The 22,290-nt window shown below is 39.8% G+C and overlaps 1 protein-coding gene across 1 annotated transcript; it reads left to right on the top strand.

Moving 5' to 3' along the window:
* Window positions 1-1,526: 1,526 nt before the first annotated feature.
* LOC130232615 (CD166 antigen-like) lies at window positions 1,527-7,909 on the top strand. Its single transcript, XM_056462592.1, has 4 exons — window positions 1,527-1,557; window positions 6,404-6,661; window positions 7,216-7,467; window positions 7,566-7,909. The coding sequence occupies exons 1-4, from the start codon at window positions 1,527-1,529 to the stop codon at window positions 7,907-7,909; spliced, it is 885 nt and encodes a 294-aa protein (XP_056318567.1).
* The last annotated feature ends 14,381 nt before the right edge of the window (window positions 7,910-22,290 follow it).

Genomic DNA, 22,290 nt, shown 5'->3' on the forward strand with positions numbered 1-22,290 from the left:
GCTGACACAAAACTGACGTTTCTATAAGGTGTCAAGATCCTGAACCGCAGATGTTTCGAAACACTGCTCTGAAAGGTTTCGAAACAGCCAGGTCCCATAACTAAAGTGATTCAAAGGATTAAACTACACAAGCATTTCGAGACCTGGTGAATCTGTGTTTGATTGACAATGTCAAAAATCTCCCATAGTACAGGGGTTCCCAAACTTTTCAACATATGACGTTGACTTGAGACCCCCAATATCATTTGAGATGGTTATTAACCTATAACTTGCACGGAACAATGCATACACACCAATAGGCCCAAGTCTATTCTTTAATAATTTTTTAATCTGCTGCATTTGACACTATTGCTGTGTCTTTAATATCACCCCAGGGGTAGCAATACAATGGAAAAAATCAAAAGGCTGTTTTTTTTTTTTTTAATGCAGCTATTACTACTTTTTTTTTCCCGTGGGGATCTTGACCACCACTTTAGGAACCACTGGTCTAGTGGACAGTGCACGGACATAGTGGTTCTGTGTTGCGAATGACCTGAATCCCAACTTATACAAGCACTCAGATATTGTGACTTACCAATGTAGGGGATCAATCTACTTTAAAGATCGATCAGGGATTTATTAGCTCATTTCAATGAATCGGATCTTGAAGATTCGAATCATTAATTCAACTCAATTGAGTCAGATTGAATCAGATTAAAAAGATTCACACTTTAGCTACCATTTGTCCAGCAAATAGAAGACATCGTATTTTATCAATCTTGTTTATATTATTACCGTGGCCAATGATAATAACATAACACAGTATTGGGTTAACTTAAGCCAGGTAACAAAATCTACAGCACAGCTTGAGGCAATGACTTAGAAGCACATAAGCAACAACACAGTTCTTATGAAATGAGAACAAAGATTTGAGCTACACTATGATACATGAAACTAACTACGTAATAAGCAAACAACAAACAAACGCAAAGTCCCAAATTAATTCTAGTACTTTTTACTAGATTTTATCACACCTGAGAAACCACAAAAGCAGAGATTTGGCTTATCTTTAACTGCTTAAGATCAATCTGCACCAGATCAGCAAGAGACAACGTTTGTTACTTGCGAATTAGCTGGAAGTCTTGAGTTTCCCTCGCCGAGCTGGCCTCGGGGAAACACGGCGCCTCTGATTGGGTGGTGACTCGCTTCGATGACGTCTTTGGGATTCACTCACTTGTGAGTGGCTGTTGTCCTGGGTTACTGAGGTGATGGACTGCTGAGAGTCTGCTTCGAACTGGTTTTAAGTTTGGCAATGTGCCAGTGAGTTTCATCACCAAAATAACACACATTTATTCACAAAGAGTTCATTCGGATGTCAGACTTATGTTAAAAGAAAACACACAAGAACAGAGCAATAAAATAATACATTTTACAAGTTTAATAATAAATAATGCTTAACAATTGCTTCTTCCTGAATTCGAACCCAATACATCTGCATGCCAGTCAACACGAACCACTCCACTAAATCACTTGACATCTTGTACATCATGGGGTATAATTCTTCAGTTCGTGTAACAGGTTTTTTTTTTTATAGTTGTTGTTGTAGTGGGCGACGCTGTGGCACTGTAGGTAGAGCTGTCGCCTTACAGCAAGAAGGTTGTTGATTCAAGCCTCGGCTGGGTCAGTTGGCGTTTCTGTGTGGAGATGGCATGTTCTCCCCGCGTTCGCGTGGGTTTCCTCCAGGTGCTCCGGTTTCCCCCACAGTCCAAAGACCTGCGGTACAGGTGAATTGGGTAGGCTAAATTGTCCATATGAGTGTGTATGGATGTTTCCCAAAGATGGGTTGCAGTTGAAAGGGCATCCGCTGCATAAAACATGTGCTGGATGAGTTGGCGGTTCCAGCGACCCCAGATTAATAAAGGGACTAAGCCGAAAAGAAAATGATTGAATGAATAAATGAATGAATGTTGTTGTTGTTTAGGTCCAATACTTAAAAAATGACCACTTGGTGTCACTGTAGAGACAGGTTTCAAAACATTTCGAAGCCTCGACACATTTGCTTCGACTCTTTCAGTTCCCCACCACTACGTACAGCTTAACTTTGTATAACCCACATCATCTTCAAAGGTGCAGTAGGTGATTGTCTTCAGAAAGATTTTTCTTGTTGTTGTGCTGGTTAAGTCTCTTCACATTCCAATAGTAATGATTAAAGTAAATGATCTAAATGTGTTTATATGCATTTTTATATTCTGGGTGAGGCATCACAGGAAAATTCGTCCGACGACAACATTCTCTCTCCGGCCAAAAGGGGTTGCGGTAGGACAGCACAAATTGTGTCCAGTTGGTCCGAAGACTCTTGAAGTATATTAATGCTCTTTAGGACATGTGCATTTGTGCCGTCTAGCCACGACTAATTAAGACCATGTCTTCTCCACGTCCAAAATTAGTCGTGGCTAGACGGCACAAATGCACATGTCCTAAAGAGCATTAATATACACTTGTATACATTTGTACCTGTCTATATTCGATTGAGGTTGTGTGTGTTTATAATTTCTATGTACATGTAGTTCAATATATACCCCGTTGTGATCAGGTCCACAAGTGACGTCCTTTACACGTGCATTTATAGTCCATCATGACCCTTGCTGAATTGATGAAATATGCAAAAGTATTCCATGTACATGTGACGGTCTTGCTTGGGCTGTCTTTTTACTGCACACTGTACAATGGAGACAGACAGTGCGTGTAAATAGTTGCTGGTTCATAAAGAAAATGACCACTTCCACAGCAATGCTTCATTAACTCTGCTCTGTTTTATTTAAAACAGTTTTATATATATATTTTATATGCCAATGAATTATTTTTAACTTTGTGATCGTATAGTGTAAATTTTAACAGTCTGAATATGTAAAACATAACACACTTTGAATTATAAATGACAGATCAATGAATGACAATACTTCATGTACAATCACTGAGTAATACAATTTAACTCAAAAAGAAAGTAAACATCCCCACCTAGTGGAGACTTTTAGCAACTCGTTTTGAATAATAATAATAATAAAAGAATTACAAGCAATTAATTAATAACATTTAACAACATACCTGTACAATGGAGACAGACAGCGCGTGTAAATAGTTGCTGGTTCATAAAGAAAATGGCCACTTCTATATAAAACACAAGACAGCGCACAAACTGATTACACTCAGGCCTCGTTATATAAACACGTTATAACTCAAGATTGAGCAACACACTCGACGCCAAACACAACTCAACAGTGTCCCAACATATTCATTGAAACATTCAGTCACAATAACGCAGATATTTAAGTGCTTTAAACACTTATAAATGGTCATTTTCCACCCGGGAGACACGTGTGACTTACCCACAGCAATGCTTCATTAACTCTGCTGTGGGCGGTCTCTATTCCACGCGCTTATCACACCACACACACTGTAGAGGGCGCTGTCCCCATTTAGGCATTAATTTAACACACTTCTTTGCTCCGTTACATACATCTGGGTATTTACTGCAGCAGTTAATTTAAATGCGTGCCCCAAGTGAGTTTTAAGAGGCTGTGGAAAGACATCTCAAGACAGATATCTCTTTAAGAAATACATATTTACATCTTGTCAAATGACAGTTGCATTCGTTAAGTGCCCTGTGCTGTTAAGTGATTGTAAAGTCACTGTTTCTAAAACCATAATGTAATTTTATCATTTCTAATAGCATTTTTGCACCAAACTCTAACAAATCTCGTGATAGGACTAACGTTATCTCGCAAGATCCTATCTAGAGCGTATCTTTTCCTGTTTTGTCCAGCATCACGCGAGGATATGAGGATGTGGTGAAAAGTTGGGCAATTATTACAAATCTGCTACCGTGTAAGTACAGTTTGTATCAGTTTATTATATTATTGAGTTTTACACGAAGGAACTGATATAAATAATGCACATTGTCAACAGCAATGTAGAGTTGTTTTGATTTGGCTATATGCAGGGGCGTCGCTAGACCCAATTTACTGGGGCACGTGCCCCAGTAAAAATCTCCAGTGCCCCAGTAAATGCATTGAGATATGATTTACTTCATAAGCAAGTGTATTTATTAAGAGTGGTCATTCCGAAATAAAGACGTTATTCTCTATTTGCAACCGAACCAACGCTGGTGAAAGCAATGTAATCAAAAAGCAAACTGACGCATCTCCGCGTGTGCGCAGAGAACACGCGCGCCTCTCGCACGCGCGCGCTGCTTTTCTTCTGTGAGTCCCGGTGGTAAACATGCGCACCAAAAAAGCAGGCTACCTGCTTGTTACGCGCCGCTCATGCGTTGTAAAACCAGTGTAACAGCTTTTTTTGTTTTGCAAGTGGACAAAACTAAAGTTTAAAGAATATGATGGTGATCTTACTAAGCGTGACTCCTGATAGATATTTTTGTATGAAGCAAAAAGGAGGGATGATGAGTCAGGGAGGTAAAGACTTAACAAACCTAATTATCTGCCATGTGTCAAGTCTACAACAGATAATCCTATAACACATCTGTTTTTTTTATTTTATTGAATTGTCAATAGAATGTCATTAAAATGAAATTAATATTTATGCAAAAGTAATTTCTTAAATGATCTCAGCATCACTCCAGTTGTCTTAACATTGTTTTCCAGTTACATTTAAGATTATTTTGAAGAATAATTGTATAATAATAATAATACTTTCATTTATAATAAATATACATATACATATGTTACATATGTAATATACATACACTATAAAAACCATATATATAGTGTGTATATATATATATATATATATATATATTGTGTATTATATATATATATATATATATATGGGGGAAGGGGGTACGTGCCCCAGTAGAGCTTTATGTCTAGCAACGCCCCTGGCTATATGATTCTTTTGATTAGCCTTATTTCTTTTGGGGTGTGCAGTTTAATTCACAGAATTTCTACAAATTCATGAATATGTTGTATACTGCAAACTTGCATACTTTGTCCTATACTTTTACTTTCTTATACTGAACTTTTTTTATAGTCACTTCTATAACGCATGTTTATTTTCCTCATTTAAAGTAAAAGTAAAAACATGTTTACAGACTGATATTTTTCTGGTCCCTAAACTTTTGTGGTCAGTTGTTCTGGAAAATACCAACAGATGTTTCAATATAATGTTACCATATACTTTCTCTGTGAATTTATGTTTTGAGTTTTACTGCAAATGTCACATGCATAACTCTTTTGTTCACCATGCTACTCTGAATATTCAGTCTGAAATAGCATGTAAGTATGGCTTAGTAATAAGTGTAATTACTGCACCTCGCCGGCCAAACACTAAGCGTACAGTAGTAGCTTTAGGATAAAGCATGTGAGAGAGTGAGACTGATGAGAGAGTGATGACAAGTTTTGCGTGCTAACTAAATAACTGAAAATGTGCTAGACATAAGACAGTTTTTCATTGGGACTTGTAGTATTATAAAGTACTATAAAGTTTTCTTACTGGCGAATGACATGATGTACTGGGTCTCTGTCATCTCGCCTACTTACACTATGCTATCCAAACCGTGCCCAGGCCCGAGAAGTGTGAGTGCTCTGAATTGGGCTCAGGCACGGTTCAGTTGGCCAGCCCTGGCCCGATTGGAAGAGGTGTGCCAGAGGCCGGGTTACTTGGGCTTTGGTGCGGTACGCTTGTAGTGTGTGTGCAAAGCGTGCCTGAGCCAGAAACTGAAAGCGAGACGTGACTTTTAAGGGGATTGTTTTTATATGGATTTAATAATCATTCTTACTGTTCAATGAACACACATGGTTTTGGATGACAGGGGAGGGACTGTATTTGAAAGATATTATGCTAACCGGTTAGCATTTAGGCAGATCACCTACTGCACCTTTAACTCATTCTCTCCTCCATCGCTTTCCAAAACTCCACTAGAAAATTTGGATCAGTCCATTTCACACTGATCGGTGGGGGTGATTGGAAGAGTACATGTACACATCGAACACTTTTTTTTGTAACACTTTACGTGAGTTAAAAAATCCGAATTCTGACTTTATATCTCTGTTATGAGAATTAAAATTGCAATTGTGAGAAAAAAAATAAGTCACAATTTGGAGATAATAAGTCGCAATTGCGAGTTATCAAGTCAGAATTGTGAGTTACAAAGGAGTTTCCTATTATGTGGACTGACCTTAAATGGAGCGTTAAAGATGCATATATGGATGAATTCCATTAGCCCGTATTCTAAACAAATAATACAGAAATCATAATTTTAGGCTTTGGTGAAATCACACAACATAAAGCCTATATACATAAAGCAAACTGTGGAAAAATCCTTAAAAAGAGATACACATCATCATCCTTATTATTATGTTTGGCTCCTCTGGGTGTTTTCTGATAACTTGTGTTTGTTTGGTTCATACAGAGAGACCTAAAGCTTTTCTGACTGTTCAGCCTGAACCATCACAGATATCAGGAGGAGAATCTGTCACTCTTAAATGTGACATACAGGGTGAAGACTGGACATACTCATTCATCTGTGGAGGTATAGAGCACAAGCCTGAAAGGAAAGAGTTCAAGATCACTGTAGATTCCATGCAGACATGCAAGTGTTTAGGCTGGAGGCGATCAGGTTCTTCTGAATGGAGTGATGAAGTGACTCTGACTGTGTCGGGTATTAAAGGTAAGAAACGTTCTGATAGTACAAACAGGAAGGCAAGAGAAAATAAATTAGAATAAATAAATAAGAAAATTATTATTTAATCACTACAAAAAAAAAGGTACAAAACTGTCACGGGGAGTGTACCAAAGTGCAAAAACTAAGGTAGATGTCTGTAAAACTAAGGTTATGCCCTTAAAATGGTACACAATACTACTTAAAATTACATTTAAGTACCCTTTAGCTATTGTACTGCCCCAGCTCTGATTATTTCTTCGTGAGCGCAGGCAAAAATAAGGCAAAGGAAATATTATGAAAAAATGTAAGATCAGACAGACAGGAGACATCCTAAATAAGACTCTCCTTTCTTTTCTTTTTTTTTAGTAGCACACAGTGTATGCATCTTCATCCGCCACCTTTTTGAGAGTTTAAATGTGATTAGATAAACATGGAGGAATTGTACTGATAAAATAAGTTGAATAATAAAAACAGTTCAGACAACTTTAATAGTAGTCACATACATCAAGACTGAAGAAGAATGTATATTAACTCTAGTATATTAACTAATATTTTTACAGACAAACCGAAAATAAGAATAAAGCCACAGAATTCAGTGTTCACTGGCGACACAGTTACTCTCAGCTGTGATGCTGGACGAACAACTGAACAGAGGATTTTATATTACAAAGACTCTACCATAATAGGAGCTGACAATGATACTAAAACACTGACAGATGTGAAGATTTCTGATGGAGGAAACTTCAAGTGTGCTGTAATAGCAGCAAATACTGCCTCAACACAAGGTCCAGAAGTCCAGTTAATAGTCACAGGTACATGCGGTTTCCTACAAGGCAATCTGATTATGAGCTAACTGTAATATTATGCAAATGAATGTCATGCATGAACAGTATCATATTTGAATACACAGAGAGACCCAAAGCTTTATTGCGTGTTCAGCCTAATGGAGGTGTTTTCAAAGGACAGACGGTCACTTTCACATGTCACATACCGGATTCAGACGTCACTCGCTGGAGCTACAGCTGGAATAAAGACGATTCAGTGATTCAGGACAGAGAATCTCAGGAATACAAAATCAGCTCTGTTGATGAAACTCACGCAGGTCTTTACGGCTGCAGAGGAAGGGAAACTGGAGGATCACGACACACACACACCAGCGATCAACACACACTGACTGTATCAGGTGAGAGCGTTCATCTTCAAACAACACTCAACCTCACAATTCACAACCATTTTCAACTAAGTCAAGAATAAGCTGTAAAACTTGCTCAATTGTTTTTAAAGAAACAGTTCAAATGAATATTCTGTCATCATTTGATTTATTAACAACATTTTGACAAATTACACTTAATATTAGCCTAATATTAACTTTTTTTTTAGATGTTAGTATCAGTATTGTTAGTATTTAGCATAGCTATAAGCTAGTGTGCACCTAAACAGTGACAACATTCACATTTAGATGTAAAACTGATATAAACATGTAGAGCTTGTAGTTTGTCATTTCTACCAACAGTTAACAGTTTTATTTTCGTCAGCTCATACTTCAGTTTCTCAACAAATCATTTGACCAATCAGATGTTCTCTGTCTGACATGCCCCGCCCCCTTCAGGACACTTCTCATTTGATGCACTTGAGGCTCAACCAGTCTCAATGGCAGAGTGGTGATAAAAACAAAACGTTATTGGCTGTTTTTAAAAAGAGGGAGGGGTTACTCGGTGTAGTGTACTCCATGTTTCAGTTGAGAGTATGTTGGAATTTTCAATCAATTCCATGCGTGTTCAATAATAATGTTAGGAGAGGGTTTTCTTCGATGTCAAAAATCTTAATTTATTGGATACAAATGAATAATTCGATTCACAGAATTCTGTTATCCTCAATGCAATGCAAACGTTTCATTCAGGAGGTGCGCAACAACTTTCATTTCCCGACTTCAACTTATATAGGCAGCTGATATTAACAGGTGGAGTTTAGTGAAATTCATCACTTGTCAATCATTCTCCAGTCCTCCATTGGCTGCACCTACTGTATACATACATACATACATACATACATACTCTTTTTCTACAAATTCTCTGCACAACATTAAAAGCATAAGACTTTTCTCAACTGCACATATTCTGTGTTAAAAATACTGCTGACAGGAAGTTTCTAGCTGCCCAGCTCAAGTTACTTTGAGACAATCAGGCCTGTTCATCTCTATCTACTTCTGCAAAAATGCTAATTAGTATTAATTAGTTCAGTTAATAATCCTTAAATGACCAATACAAATAATTGTTTAATGAAAAGAAAAACAGACAAAAATAATAAAACATATATTCCTTTTTTCCCAACGATTACCTCAAACATTGAATACAAAACTGCACATTTCAAAGCACTTCACGGATATTTTAAGGTGCTGTATCTACGTTTCTGGCTCTTCTAAAGTATAAAAACACTTTAGCTAATGTGTTTGCACTTTAGAATCATGCTGAACAAGTGAACATTCGTTTATTTTTTAAAACAGTGCTAAAGTCAGTGAATCGTTTATATCACTTCTCGTCCAAATGTAAGTGTGATTTATATTTATATTTAACTCGAATCACATCTGATTTATTGATTTTTTTTCTGAACAAAGCTGAATAGTAAATTTAACTTGTTACGCCCCGTCTAGGGGAAGGGACGCAACATGAAAGGGAAGACTAGACACACAATGCTGCTTAAGAAAATATATAAAGATTTTATTTTCACAATGATTTTTTCAAACAAAATTTGTCTCTTTTCAACTTCTGGAGCTGACCAGGCCAAAACAATAAACAAAACAATATTAATTTAAATCCCCTCTAAATTCCCTATTTTCAGCAAAAAGAAGGAAAATAAAATACACTTTCTTACCTTACTCCCTCGTCCAAAACAATCAAAAAAAGAGGGTACAAAAGTAAATGGCGTCAAGCTCCCTACTTACTGTACAAATATTTACAATCAGCAAACAAATCCAAAAGGGGCAAAACAGTAGGGATGGCTGACGTAAAACTGACGTTTCGACACAGTGTCGAGATCCCGAAGCGCAAGTGTTTCGAAACACTGTACCGAAGCATGATCCGAAACACCCAGGTCACGTGACTAAAGCGATTCAAAGCATCGATCAGTTCAGAAGCGTTCCGAGACTTGGAGAATCTATTTGACTGACAGGGTCAAATTTAAGCTTTTTACACGTGTGGCCTAGTGGACTGCGCGTGCTTGTTGTTACAGACTTCATAAGACTTTTGGGTTCGAATCCCGACTTGTACAAATACTCCAAATTAGTGATTTTATGTATTTTGATCATGTTACTGTTTATGATGTACTCTAGATAGGATACAGATACGCCATCAATTTAGCATCATTTTTGTAACTGTAAAACAATAATTAATATTTTACAGTATTGTGATGGTTGGGTTTAGAGTTGTGGTAGACGTTAATAAAATACAATAGATGGGAAATTTAATGACTAATTTAAATAATTCTTGTTAACTTCTGTCCACAACTGTATCTGATCTAGCAACAGCCCTGTTTTATGACCAAAACAAGCTATATTTATTCACAAAGTGTTTATTCGGATGTCAGACCAATGTTGAAACAAAACAATACACAAACAAAGCATCTCAAACTGATATTAAAGCTTTTCTAAGTAGCTGTATCAGCCTGGATTCGAACCACCAATCCCCGCATGGAAGTCAGGAACCCTAACCACTCCACTATTTAACTTGAGGATTGGATTTTACAAAGTGGGGTTTAATACCTCAATTTGCTCAACTGTTCTTTGCTGAAGCTGTTCCAGTGCAATACATAAAAATGACCACTAGGCGTCACTGTAGAGTGCGGTTTCGAAACGTTTCGAAGCTTCGACACATTTGCTTCAACTGTTTCAGTGTTTCACGAAGCCTCGCTTTGCCCACCACTACAAAACAGCAAAGTAGTCATTTAACAGGCAGAGGTCAGACTTTCAATGTCAACAAAGCAAGAACTAAAGCACTAAATACTTTCACAGAGTTTCCTCAGATACTTAGGCTAACTCCACTTCAACAAATCTAACTAACAAACACACAAGTTCTTTCTATAATCTGTGTTGTCCATATATACATGTACTGTAGCTGAGTGTGGTTAGGTTGAATTAATCACTGTGGTACGTCTGATCAAAACGCGACGAAGATGCTTATTGTCTCACTTGGGTTTATTTCCATTAGTATAAGCAGACATATAGGTGAGGGTGTGTGGGGGTGTGTGTGTGGTTCTACAGACAAGTAGAAACAAAGAATAATTAACATTCATCCACAGTATACAAATACAATAAACATTTGGTAAACATTAGTTTAAACAATAGATAAATGAGCAGTAAAAATAGTTAGAAAGACATTAGATAATATTTAGAAGTACTATTCTTCACTTTATATAGTTTATTATAGCAGTTTCTCAACTTTGGTCCGACCGGGGATCGAACCCACGACCGCTTGCAATACTGACGTCACACAGTATATCACGTGCGTTAGCATGACTGCATTTCTTAGCCTACAAGGCAACCTCGTTAAATCGTTTAATAACCTTAAACTAAACTCAATAAAGGGCAAATATGCTTCCGCTTGATGTAAACAATAAGAATAAACTATATACAGATGTTAATCATGCATTTAGGTAGTATAAAACTGGCTCTTAGGGTGACTTTACAGCACAAAGTAATTAAATAATTAAACTAAACATCTCACGGTGATAACCCTTAAACAACATGATAAATATGATTATGGAACGAAGAAACTTACATTTAGATGCACGCACACAATTAAATAACACCGCTAGAAAAGGAGGACGTTTCTCGTGTGCTCCATGCTCTGCAGACTATTACCGACTGACACACGTATGGTAAACTTTCTGGAACATTCTAAACATACTCAGTCTTTCCACAAGGAGGCGTGCTACAGATCTAACATATGTTCTGTCCCTAATTCTGACCTCAGCAGTTCTGATTCGTCCGTCCGCACTGGGAAAAACATTAATAATCTTGCCTACAGGCCAGAGGGCTCTAGGTAACTGTGGGTCCACAATCATGACGATCATACCTGGCTGCAATTGGTCTCTTTCTCTCTGCCATTTTCCACGGATTTGTAGGCTGGGTAGGTAGTGCTTTGTGAAGTGCATCCAAAACTGATCCGCGAGCACTTGCGAGTGTCTCCACCTTCGGCGGCTTAAGAGCTCTGTTTCATGGTAAACTGTTTGCGGGAGTGAAGGGTCTAGCCGCCCCATCAGAAGAATGTTTGGCGTCACCGGGTTGGGGTCAGCAATGTCCGTGGACACATAACCCAGAGGTTTTGAATTCAATATTCCTTCTATTTCAGTGAGAACAGTGTTCAAGACTTCTTCAGTCATGCTTTGTCGTTGTACAGTGGCATACAGGGCAGACTTGACCGATCTAATCTCGCGTTCCCATACTCCTCCAAAATGGGGACTACCGGGAGGGTTGAATCGAAATTGAATTTGTTGTTTAGCAAGCTCTTTCTGCAGTGTGGGACACATTGATGTAAATGACTGTTGGAGCTCCCTTTCTCCCCCTTTAAAGTTGGTGCCTTGATCTGATAATAGCTCTGAAGGTTTCCCTCGCCGGGATATGAAGTGCCTTAGTGACATCAGAAATGAATCAGTATCAAGACTACTTAGTAGGTCGATGTGAACAGCACGGGTTGTCAGACATTTGAACAAGATGCCCCAACGTTTTTCACTTCTTCTGCCTAGTTTAACAGTAAAGGGGCCAAACAGTCCATTCCTGTAGAGAAGAATGGTGGTTTGAAAATCTGAAGTCTGGCTTGAGGGAGATCTGCCATCTGAGGCACTGTTGGTTTAGCTCGCCACCTTTGACAATCAGGGCATAAGTGTTGTTGCCGTTTAACTGCTTCTCTGCCGCGTAAAATCCAATATTTACGGCGGATCTCTGCAAAGACCCGTTCCGCCCCAGGGTGATGAAGCTCTTTGTCTATGTTCTGAATGAGAAGTTGGGTAATTTTGTGAGATGGGTCAAGAACAATTGGGTGAACAGCATCTGAGTCTAATTGAAGACTGCGGCGTAGTCTCCCACCCACTCGGATGAGCCCAACTGTGCTGTCATATTCAGGTGCTAAAGTTATGAGGCGGCTAGAGGATGGTACTGGTTTACCGGCGACTAGGGCATTGATGTCATCGGGGAAGCAGTCAATTTGAACCTTTCGTAAGACATTTCTTTCTGCTGACTGATAATCCACGGCTGAAAGATCTCCATCTTTACCTGCCGCCCCGTGCAGAAGTAGTGCAGTCGCTTCAACTAAGGCTTTAAAGCAGCTAAACTGTTGCGGATCAGGCAATGGCTGTACATCGACTGTTACGTGACTACAGAAAGTGGGCTTCTTTAATTCGACAGGATTTTCCTTTGCATTTATGTCAGGGAGAACAGGCCAGTAGCAAGGTAAGTTCCACAGATATTCCGGTCCTTGTCTCCAGGTTTTGTCTGTAGCTAGCTCCTTCAGAGTTTTCCCGTGAGTGATATAATCAGCTGGATTATTGTTGGATTCCACGTAACGCCAGGCATGTGCACTTGTAAGTTCCTGTATTTCGGCAATTCTGGTGCCTACAAATACTTTGTAACGGCAGGATTCTGACTGAAGCCATGTTAGGACAGTGGTAGAATCAGTCCAGAGTACAAAGGATTCGATGGGTAGAGTGAGCTCTTTAGTTAATAGTGAAGCCAATTGGGCACCTGTGAGAGCTGCACAAAGTTCCAGTCGAGGCACAGATAACTGGCGTTTAGGGGCTACTCTTGACCTGGCTGTGAGGAATGCTACCTCAACATTTCCCTTCAGATCCTCTGAGCGCAAGTATGCTACAGATCCGTATGCCCGCTCAGAGGCATCACTGAAGATATGCACTTGTCGCTTACAGTTCAGGGAATCCAACTGGGAACTCACATAGCAGCGTGGCAGTGTCAGTTGGGAAAGATGCTGAAGTTCCCCTTGCCAATCATGCCATGTTTGAAGAATTTCAGTTGGCAGTAGGGGGTCATCCCATTCTCGTTGCTTAGCCCAAAGACTCTGTATAAGGATCTTGGCTCGGGTGATGTAGGGGACAAGGAATCCAAGAGGGTCATACTGGCTTGCTACTACCTTGTATATGTTTCTCATTGTGGGGGTGGAACAGTTGTCAAGGCGGGTTTGGTATCCGAGAGTATCAGACTGGCACATCCATCGTAATCCTAAAGCGAGTTCTTGAGGATCGGATTCAGTTTGGTTAAGCCAGCGTTCACTGCTTTCTGATCTGGCTTCCTTTGACAGATGTTCAATGACATTCGGAAAATTGCATGTCCACTGACGCAATTCGAATCCTCCTACAGCCAACAGATTCATCCCTGTGTCTACCAGCTCTTTAGCTTCATCAGGAGTTGCGACACTCTGTAGCCAATTATCTACATAAAAACACCTTTCCAGTGAGTGGCGGACATTGTCTCCTTGCTGACTGTGGTCAACAATGTGCCTTTGTAGTGCGTATGTAGCACAACACGGACTGCAGGTAGTCCCGAATGGGAGCACTTGCCACTCATAGACTTTGGGGAGCTCTTCTCTCTTTAGGTCACGCCATAAAAACCTGAGTAGGGGCTTATCCTCGGGCAGTAATCTTACTTGGTGAAACATCCCCTTTATATCGCTACTAAAGGCTACAGCATGCTCCCTGAAGCGCAGCAACACTCCAAGTAATGAGGACCCCAGAGCTGGTCCCGGCAGCAGCAGGTTGTTCAGGTTCTTACCCTGATATGAGAATGAGCAGTTGAATACAACTCTGTTTTTGGCATTATGGCTCACCATATGATGGGGGATGAACCATGATTCTTCCTCTTTCTTTGATAGTTTTTGGTCGGGTACTTCAACTACATAACCTGCTTCTTTCAGTCTTTGAATTTCAGCCCTGTATGCCTCTGACTTTATTGGATCTTTGGCTAGGCGGGCTTCGGTGCTGCGCAGATTCGGCATTACAGCTTGTTTAGTAGCTTGTAATTTTGGCATGTCCTTAACCCTTAAGAGGGGTGTGGCATATCGTTGTGTCCCATTGACATCAATTCTAGTTGTCTTTGCCTCTAACAGGTCGACAGCTTCTTGATCTTGCTTAGATCTGGTTGCAAGTTTCTCGCTTCTGTAGGGCAGTACATCTAGTTGCCAGAGTTTCTCAATGTGTCTGAACAGCTCATTAGAAGGGCTACAGATGGATATGTTGAGACACTGCTGGGTCAAAAGCTGATGCCGCACAAGCTTAGTAGGCCCTTGGACGGTCCAACCTAGTCGTGTTTTCACTGCTGCGGGTCCGCCAGGAGGCCCCAGCCGTACAGGCTCGATGGGAGTGATTAGGTAGGGATAGTCAGAACCAATTAGAAGGAGGGGCTGAACACTGTTAAGGGATGGGATTGGCAGTCCCCTGAGGTGTCTGTATTTATGCTGTAAGGTGGTAGCTGGGCATGTGTGTTCAGCGAGCCCCAAATGGTCTGCAGTAAATGCTCTATGTATCTTAAAGACTTTGTGAGGCTGGCAGGCAGGGGAGATGGTAAAGGAGACTGTAGTACCATGTATGATTTTCATGTCCTGTCTGACAGTTCTCAGAGCAAGGTTTTCTGGTTTGCCTTGTAACTTCAGTTCCTGGGCGGCTGCTTGCAGAAGGATTGTGCGTTCTGAGCCATCATCCAAAATGGCATATGTCTCAAGGGTATGTTCCCCATTCCGAAGAATTACCTTGGTAACCTTTAGCAGTACTTGACTGCAGCCTAATGGTCTGTCCAGGTATAGAACTTCATTGGCGTTGTTAACAAGACAAGTGTTCTCAGAAACTGGCCTTTCATTCAGCTCATGAAGTGCATCGAGATGTTTGCCTTTACAGACCTTACAGCTTGTCTTTAAATTGCACTGTGCTGCCTGATGAGCTCGACCACAACGCCAGCATCTCTTATTGGTTTTCACCCAGTTTGTTTTTTGTTCTTTGGTGAGCTGGCTGAAATTTTGACACTGATTCAGATAATGCTGGGTATTTGTGCAGTAGGGGCAAAATATTCTTGGTTTGTCCTGAGTTTTAGCAGCACTCAAACTGGACTCTCCTGAAGCTGTAGTATTTAAAGCAGGGTCTGTGCTATGAAATACAGCTGCTGTCTTTGTGGACTTAAAGTCTTTACTCCTGTCTCTCCTCTGGTCAGGACGTTCCCTTCGGTCTCCACCAAGAAACTCAAATCCACTCGCCTGTATTTTCAGCTCATATTCAAGCCAGTCTGCAAAGTGTAACAGAGTGGGGATGTGAACATTTAGGGGGTACACATACCGTTTGAAATCTGCTCGTAAGTCATGGGGCAACTTGGACAACAGCCGTGTTACATGTGAGCCACACTGAAGCTCAACTCTGCCACTATCTCCCAATTGGTTCAGCATGCCTACTAGAGCTCTTACTTTCAGTGCAAACCTCTTGAATGCACTAGCATCTTGACTACGTATGGTAGGATCTTCCATTAAGTCAGCAATTCGCCTCAAAGCTAGCTGGTGGGGCTGCCCATATTGTTCTGCGAGAGAGGCCATGGTATCTGAATATGGTCTGGCGGAATTGATGTAGGAGTCTGCAATGAGAAGAGCATCCTCAAACTTCAAGTGTTCTAGGAGTATTTGATATTTAAACCTTTCCGTAGAATCCTCGGGTAAAAGATTGTCCAATGAGACTTTCAGTCGTGCAAATTCTCGTGGGTCTCCTTTAGTAAAGTCAGGGATTGTGGGCTTTGGGCCTCTGTACATCCTTTCTTGTTGAGGGTAATAAGGGTGCTGTTCATGGTCCATACAGAATGGCTTACTGCTGATAGGTGTTGTTTGAGGGTACTTAGACAGTGGGTATTCACGTGTCCTTTGTTGTGGAGGTAATGCCATGGAGAAACTCTCAGGTTCACAGTACTCTGGGGTTGATGGGCATGAGAGAAGATGATCCTTTGTTTTTAAGTTCCTGAGTCGAGATGTTAACTCATCCACAAAATTAGACATGTGTCTCGGAAGTGGGGGTGGTATATCCACAGCCAAAGGGAGAAACCCATCATCTACTACAGGTGGAGGTGGTAGTGGCCATTCATCATGATCATGTAATGGGGCTGGAATTGCCTTTGATTGGGTTCTGTCATATGGCAAGGGCTCTGCTCTTTGTTGAAGGGGAGGTGCTCTATTTAAGCTCATTTTCTGTTGCATATCTTGCATGACAAACTGAAGCTGTTGATTTTCTCGTCTAAGCTCCTGAACTGTTCTCAAAATCTCCGATACATCCTCCTGTGTGACTGGTTGAGTTACAGGTGTGCTCTCATATCTTGGCCCCATATGTAATGAGTGGTTAATGAATCTCTGGTCTGCCCTTAAAGCATAATCGCTTTGTGGCTGATAAATGAGAGGGGTCATCTCGGCTACCCTTTCAGTGTAAGGCTCCTGTAACTCTCGATGAGCCAATGTATGAACAGCTGGAGATTGTTGGTTATATTGAGGAAGAGAAACCTCATAATCCTCTAACCAGGCTGGAGGTTGTATTCGACGTTTAGGACGCACATCACTCCTTTGTCCTTCTCTGATCCTCTGTTCTGGAAACATCTTCTAGATCCACAGCAATTACTGACTCCGGCTCGAAGGACCAATGTACTGTAGCTGAGTGTGGTTAGGTTGAATTAATCACTGTGGTACGTCTGATCAAAACGCGACGAAGATGCTTATTGTCTCACTTGGGTTTATTTCCATTAGTATAAGCAGACATATAGGTGAGGGTGTGTGGGGGTGTGTGTGTGGTTCTACAGACAAGTAGAAACAAAGAATAATTAACATTCATCCACAGTATACAAATACAATAAACATTTGGTAAACATTAGTTTAAACAATAGATAAATGAGCAGTAAAAATAGTTAGAAAGACATTAGATAATATTTAGAAGTACTATTCTTCACTTTATATAGTTTATTATAGCAGTTTCTCAACTTTGGTCCGACCGGGGATCGAACCCACGACCGCTTGCAATACTGACGTCACACAGTATATCACGTGCGTTAGCATGACTGCATTTCTTAGCCTACAAGGCAACCTCGTTAAATCGTTTAATAACCTTAAACTAAACTCAATAAAGGGCAAATATGCTTCCGCTTGATGTAAACAATAAGAATAAACTATATACAGATGTTAATCATGCATTTAGGTAGTATAAAACTGGCTCTTAGGGTGACTTTACAGCACAAAGTAATTAAATAATTAAACTAAACATCTCACGGTGATAACCCTTAAACAACATGATAAATATGATTATGGAACGAAGAAACTTACATTTAGATGCACGCACACAATTAAATAACACCGCTAGAAAAGGAGGACGTTTCTCGTGTGCTCCATGCTCTGCAGACTATTACCGACTGACACACGTATGGTAAACTTTCTGGAACATTCTAAACGTACTCAGTCTTTCCACAAGGGGGCAGCAACAGTCCACAGTCCTTAAGAAGGGTGAATAAAGAGCCCTTTGCAACAATACAGTTTAATGAAAGTTTAAAGTAATGCGTTTGCTACTTTTGTACGTTTTGTCCTGTTAGTTAGGTAAAATCCATATTTGCATTTAAAATAATGAGAATGCTTCCATCGCAGAACTGTAAGGCTCGGCTATCTTGGTTTCTGTCAGGGTAGGCAAGGAGGACCCAAACGCAGAATAGACAGGAGAACATAAGGTTTATTTACAGGAGGTAAACAAGGCAACGCTGAAGGACAGTCCACACAATAGTGAAGGGTGATGGCAGGAGAAAAGGCAGGTGAGGGGGGAGACTCAGGACGATACAGAGGGGAGGGTCTTATGGGGGGCGAAACAGGCTGGTCGGGAAAGGGGAAATTCCAAACTTCAGGCCAAGCAATCAAGTAGCTAGCAGAACCTCCGGTATGGGACAGGGGTGGCAAACAGATGGAACATCAAATCAAGGGGATCCACAACCAGCGATGACTCAGGAGGCAAGTGACAAGCAACACAACAGGACTAGACAGCTGGGGAGACAAGAAAATTAAAAAAACACACCGCTACCAACCACAAGTGAGCTCAAACAGCTGAACAGGAAGTGACAGAGGAAGAATTTATAGGCAGCCAGGAGTCAGCTGACTAGGCAGGGTGTGGCATCGATTGGAGCAGGGGCAGGACCAAACAAAGGTGCAAGCAGCTGCTTCCTGCAGAGAGACACAGAACACTTCCCAAAAATAAAAAGAGCAGAATTAATACATAAAGGGACACAACATAACTGAACCATGTTTCATAATCAAATAGCTGTCAATTCGTCGGCGCCGATAGCCTAGTGGTTAGTGCGTCGACACATAGAATCCAGGTGCTTGCGGCAGCCTGAGTTCAATTTCCAGCTCGAGGTCCTTTGCCAATATTTCCCCTGCCGGCTCCCCACACTTTCCTGTGTGTAAATCTTCACTGTCCTATCCATGAAGGTGAAAACCCCTAAAAAAATTCAAGCTATGTTGCAAAATAAAAATTAAAAATATTACAAAAGAAACGTATTGGGGAAAGTTACTTTAGAAAGTAATGGATTGCAATATTGAGTTACTCTTTTTATGGTGAGTAATTTGGTCAAATTATTTTTTATGGTCAGTAATGCGCTGTGTTGCTTTTAAGTTACTTTTGCTGGGGGGTTTTTTACCGGAGCTCATCAATTAAAAATGCACCATATAATCTTTACCTTTAAAAAAAGCACATCAAAAAATTATAATTTAGGATAATGTTATCTTATGAGACCCTCCTGGCCCCATACTCTGCTGTATATACAGATTATTCATTCATTCGTTTTCCTTCCTTAGTTCGTTGTTTATTATAGGGGTCGCCACAGAAGAATGAACCAGCAACTATTCCAGTATATGTTTTATGCAGCGGATGCCGTGTGAGTTGACAGTGCTAACCACTGAGCCACCGTGTTGTCCATATATACAGTTTAATGAAAGTTTAAAGTAATGCGTTTGCTACTTTTGTACGTTTTGTCCTGTTAGTTAGGTAAAATCCATATTTGCATTTAAAATAATGAGAATGCTTCCATCGCAGAACTGTAAGGCTCGGCTATCTTGGTTTCTGTCAGGGTAGGCAAGGAGGACCCAAACGCAGAATAGACAGGAGAACATAAGGTTTATTTACAGGAGGTAAACAAGGCAACGCTAAAGGACAGTCCACACAATAGTGAAGGGTGATGGCAGGAGAAAAGGCAGGTGAGGGGGGAGACTCAGGACGATACAGAGGGGAGGGTCTTATGGGGGGCGAAACAGGCTGGTCGGGAAAGGGGAAATTCCAAACTTCAGGCCAAGCAATCAAGTAGCTAGCAGAACCTCCGGTATGGGACAGGGGTGGCAAACAGATGGAACATCAAATCAAGGGGATCCACAACCAGCGATGACTCAGGAGGCAAGTGACAAGCAACACAACAGGACTAGACAGCTGGGGAGACAAGAAAATTAAAAAAAGTGCAGGCAAAAAACAAACTAGAACAAAATAAATATTTAGGAGGGGGGGGAAATATAACTGGAAAAATAAAAATGAAACAAAATGAACTAAACAAAACTACTAAAAATTAACAAACAGGCGAAAGGAATAAGCTATAGCTTAAAATAAAACAAAGCAAAACACAACAACCGGAACTATAAAATAAAAAAAAATTTAAAAAAAGACTAGGTGCAGACTGGGGCTGAGGATTACAAAAATGGCAAAATGAAAATTCGTAATTAGTCTTGAACTACAAACAGAATAATAAATAAAAATAACAGCAACCTTGCTGAAAGAAAAATAAATAAACAGAATCCAGAAGGATAAATGAATTCGATATAAAGATCAAAAAGACAAGTACTAGACTAAGGCTAGAAAAAAGAAACAAAACAAGACTATATAAAAAAAAAAAAAAAACCTCTATCAGGCACTAAACAAGATTTAGCGACAAGCACACAAAAGATAGTATGACGAACCAGCGAGGACAAGTGGAAAATGAACTCATTATGAAGGGAGTAGAGAGCACGAGGAACAGGTGAACATAGTTAGACAAACAAGGACTAAACAAGGGGGTGAGGCATAGGAAAACAAGGAGGCGGGACAAGGGGAGCACATGGCCAACACAACAAAAGAGACAACCATGTGCTTATACATAAAGCAAACAAAGAGACATTAAACACAGACAGGAGTGACAGGACTGTAAGGGCTGGATCCTGACAGGTTTCTGTCTGTTCCCGCATTCTCTCATTGAATGAGTGATTCAACGTGACTTGATTTCAATTCAGAAACGTATTAAAAAAATAAAAGAATTATTAAACTAAAGAGTAACTCGCATTACATTTAAAGAAAATTCAAACATTATTACTGAGTTTTTAACAGTAATTTATTATATATTTTTTAGTTATTTGTTACTTTATTCCTGACTTAGATAAGTGATATTATTGCATAACTCGCGTTACTTGTAATGCGTTACCCAGAACACTGGTTATAACAAGGAAAATATTGGTTTTGGTATTATTTAAAAAATGTAAAAGAATTTAGTCATAATTACTTCTGATCTGTTTTATCTACACATTTAATAATTTCACACATATATTAAGAAACAATTAACTTATGGAATTAAAAGCAGTGCTTGGAACAACAATACGATCATATGCATTGTGGAGAAACCCTGTTAACAAGAGATACACATTGTCATCCTCCATGTATGTTGATAACTTGTGTTTGTTCAGTTCATAAAGAGAGAGAGCTGTTCTGTCAGTTCAGCCTGACCCACAGAAGATACTCACAGGAGACACTGTCACACTCGCATGTGACGAAAAAAATTGTATATTTTGGGCACTTTAGCTCTTTTGAATATGTCAAGCTGCTGGGATCAATCGATTGTAATGTTTCTAGTGAATATTAATTTACAGAAAGAGTATATTTTGCAGTATATTTTGTATTTTTACAGGTATATCTTATGTTTTAAAAGTATCTTCAAAGTAGAGTAATTAGTAATCTGATTACTTTTCACATTTTGTAATTAGTAATGTAATCAGATTACAATTTTCCAGTAGTAATCAGTAATTTGTAATCGATACACAGAAACAGATCTCTAAGTCGATTCCTGGAGGGCCGCAGCTCTGCACAATTTAGCTCTAACCCTAATCGAACACAGCTAATCCAAATAATCAAGGTGTTCAACACTAGAGACTATTAAGCAGGCGTGAGTTGGAAGTGGTTAAGGCTAAACTATGCAGAGATGCAGCCCTCCAGGAATTGAGTTTGAGACCACTGGTTTAAAGTGATATATCTGGGATGATATTGTATGTTATGGTACAACAAATGTGTAATAAACTGCAGCACATTTTCTGATATTTTACAGACTCATTTCTCGACAAATTATTTCTTATATTATTTCAAACGACTAAAATGTCAATAAAAGTCACTTTGTTAAACTGTAGAGTTGAATTTTCAACATCAAAAGTGCACAGATCAGAGATCAACATCCCATAATAGAATTCACAACCGTAAATAGACTGAAAACGCTTGGGAATCACAAAATACGGAAACTGTTCATTACCGGATATTCTTTACAGTGTACACTGCAAAAATCTTCTAGCTGCTTAAGTTTCACTAAT

Source organism: Danio aesculapii, chromosome 7, assembly GCF_903798145.1.
Source record: "Danio aesculapii chromosome 7, fDanAes4.1, whole genome shotgun sequence".
Taxonomy (NCBI): domain Eukaryota; kingdom Metazoa; phylum Chordata; class Actinopteri; order Cypriniformes; family Danionidae; genus Danio; species Danio aesculapii.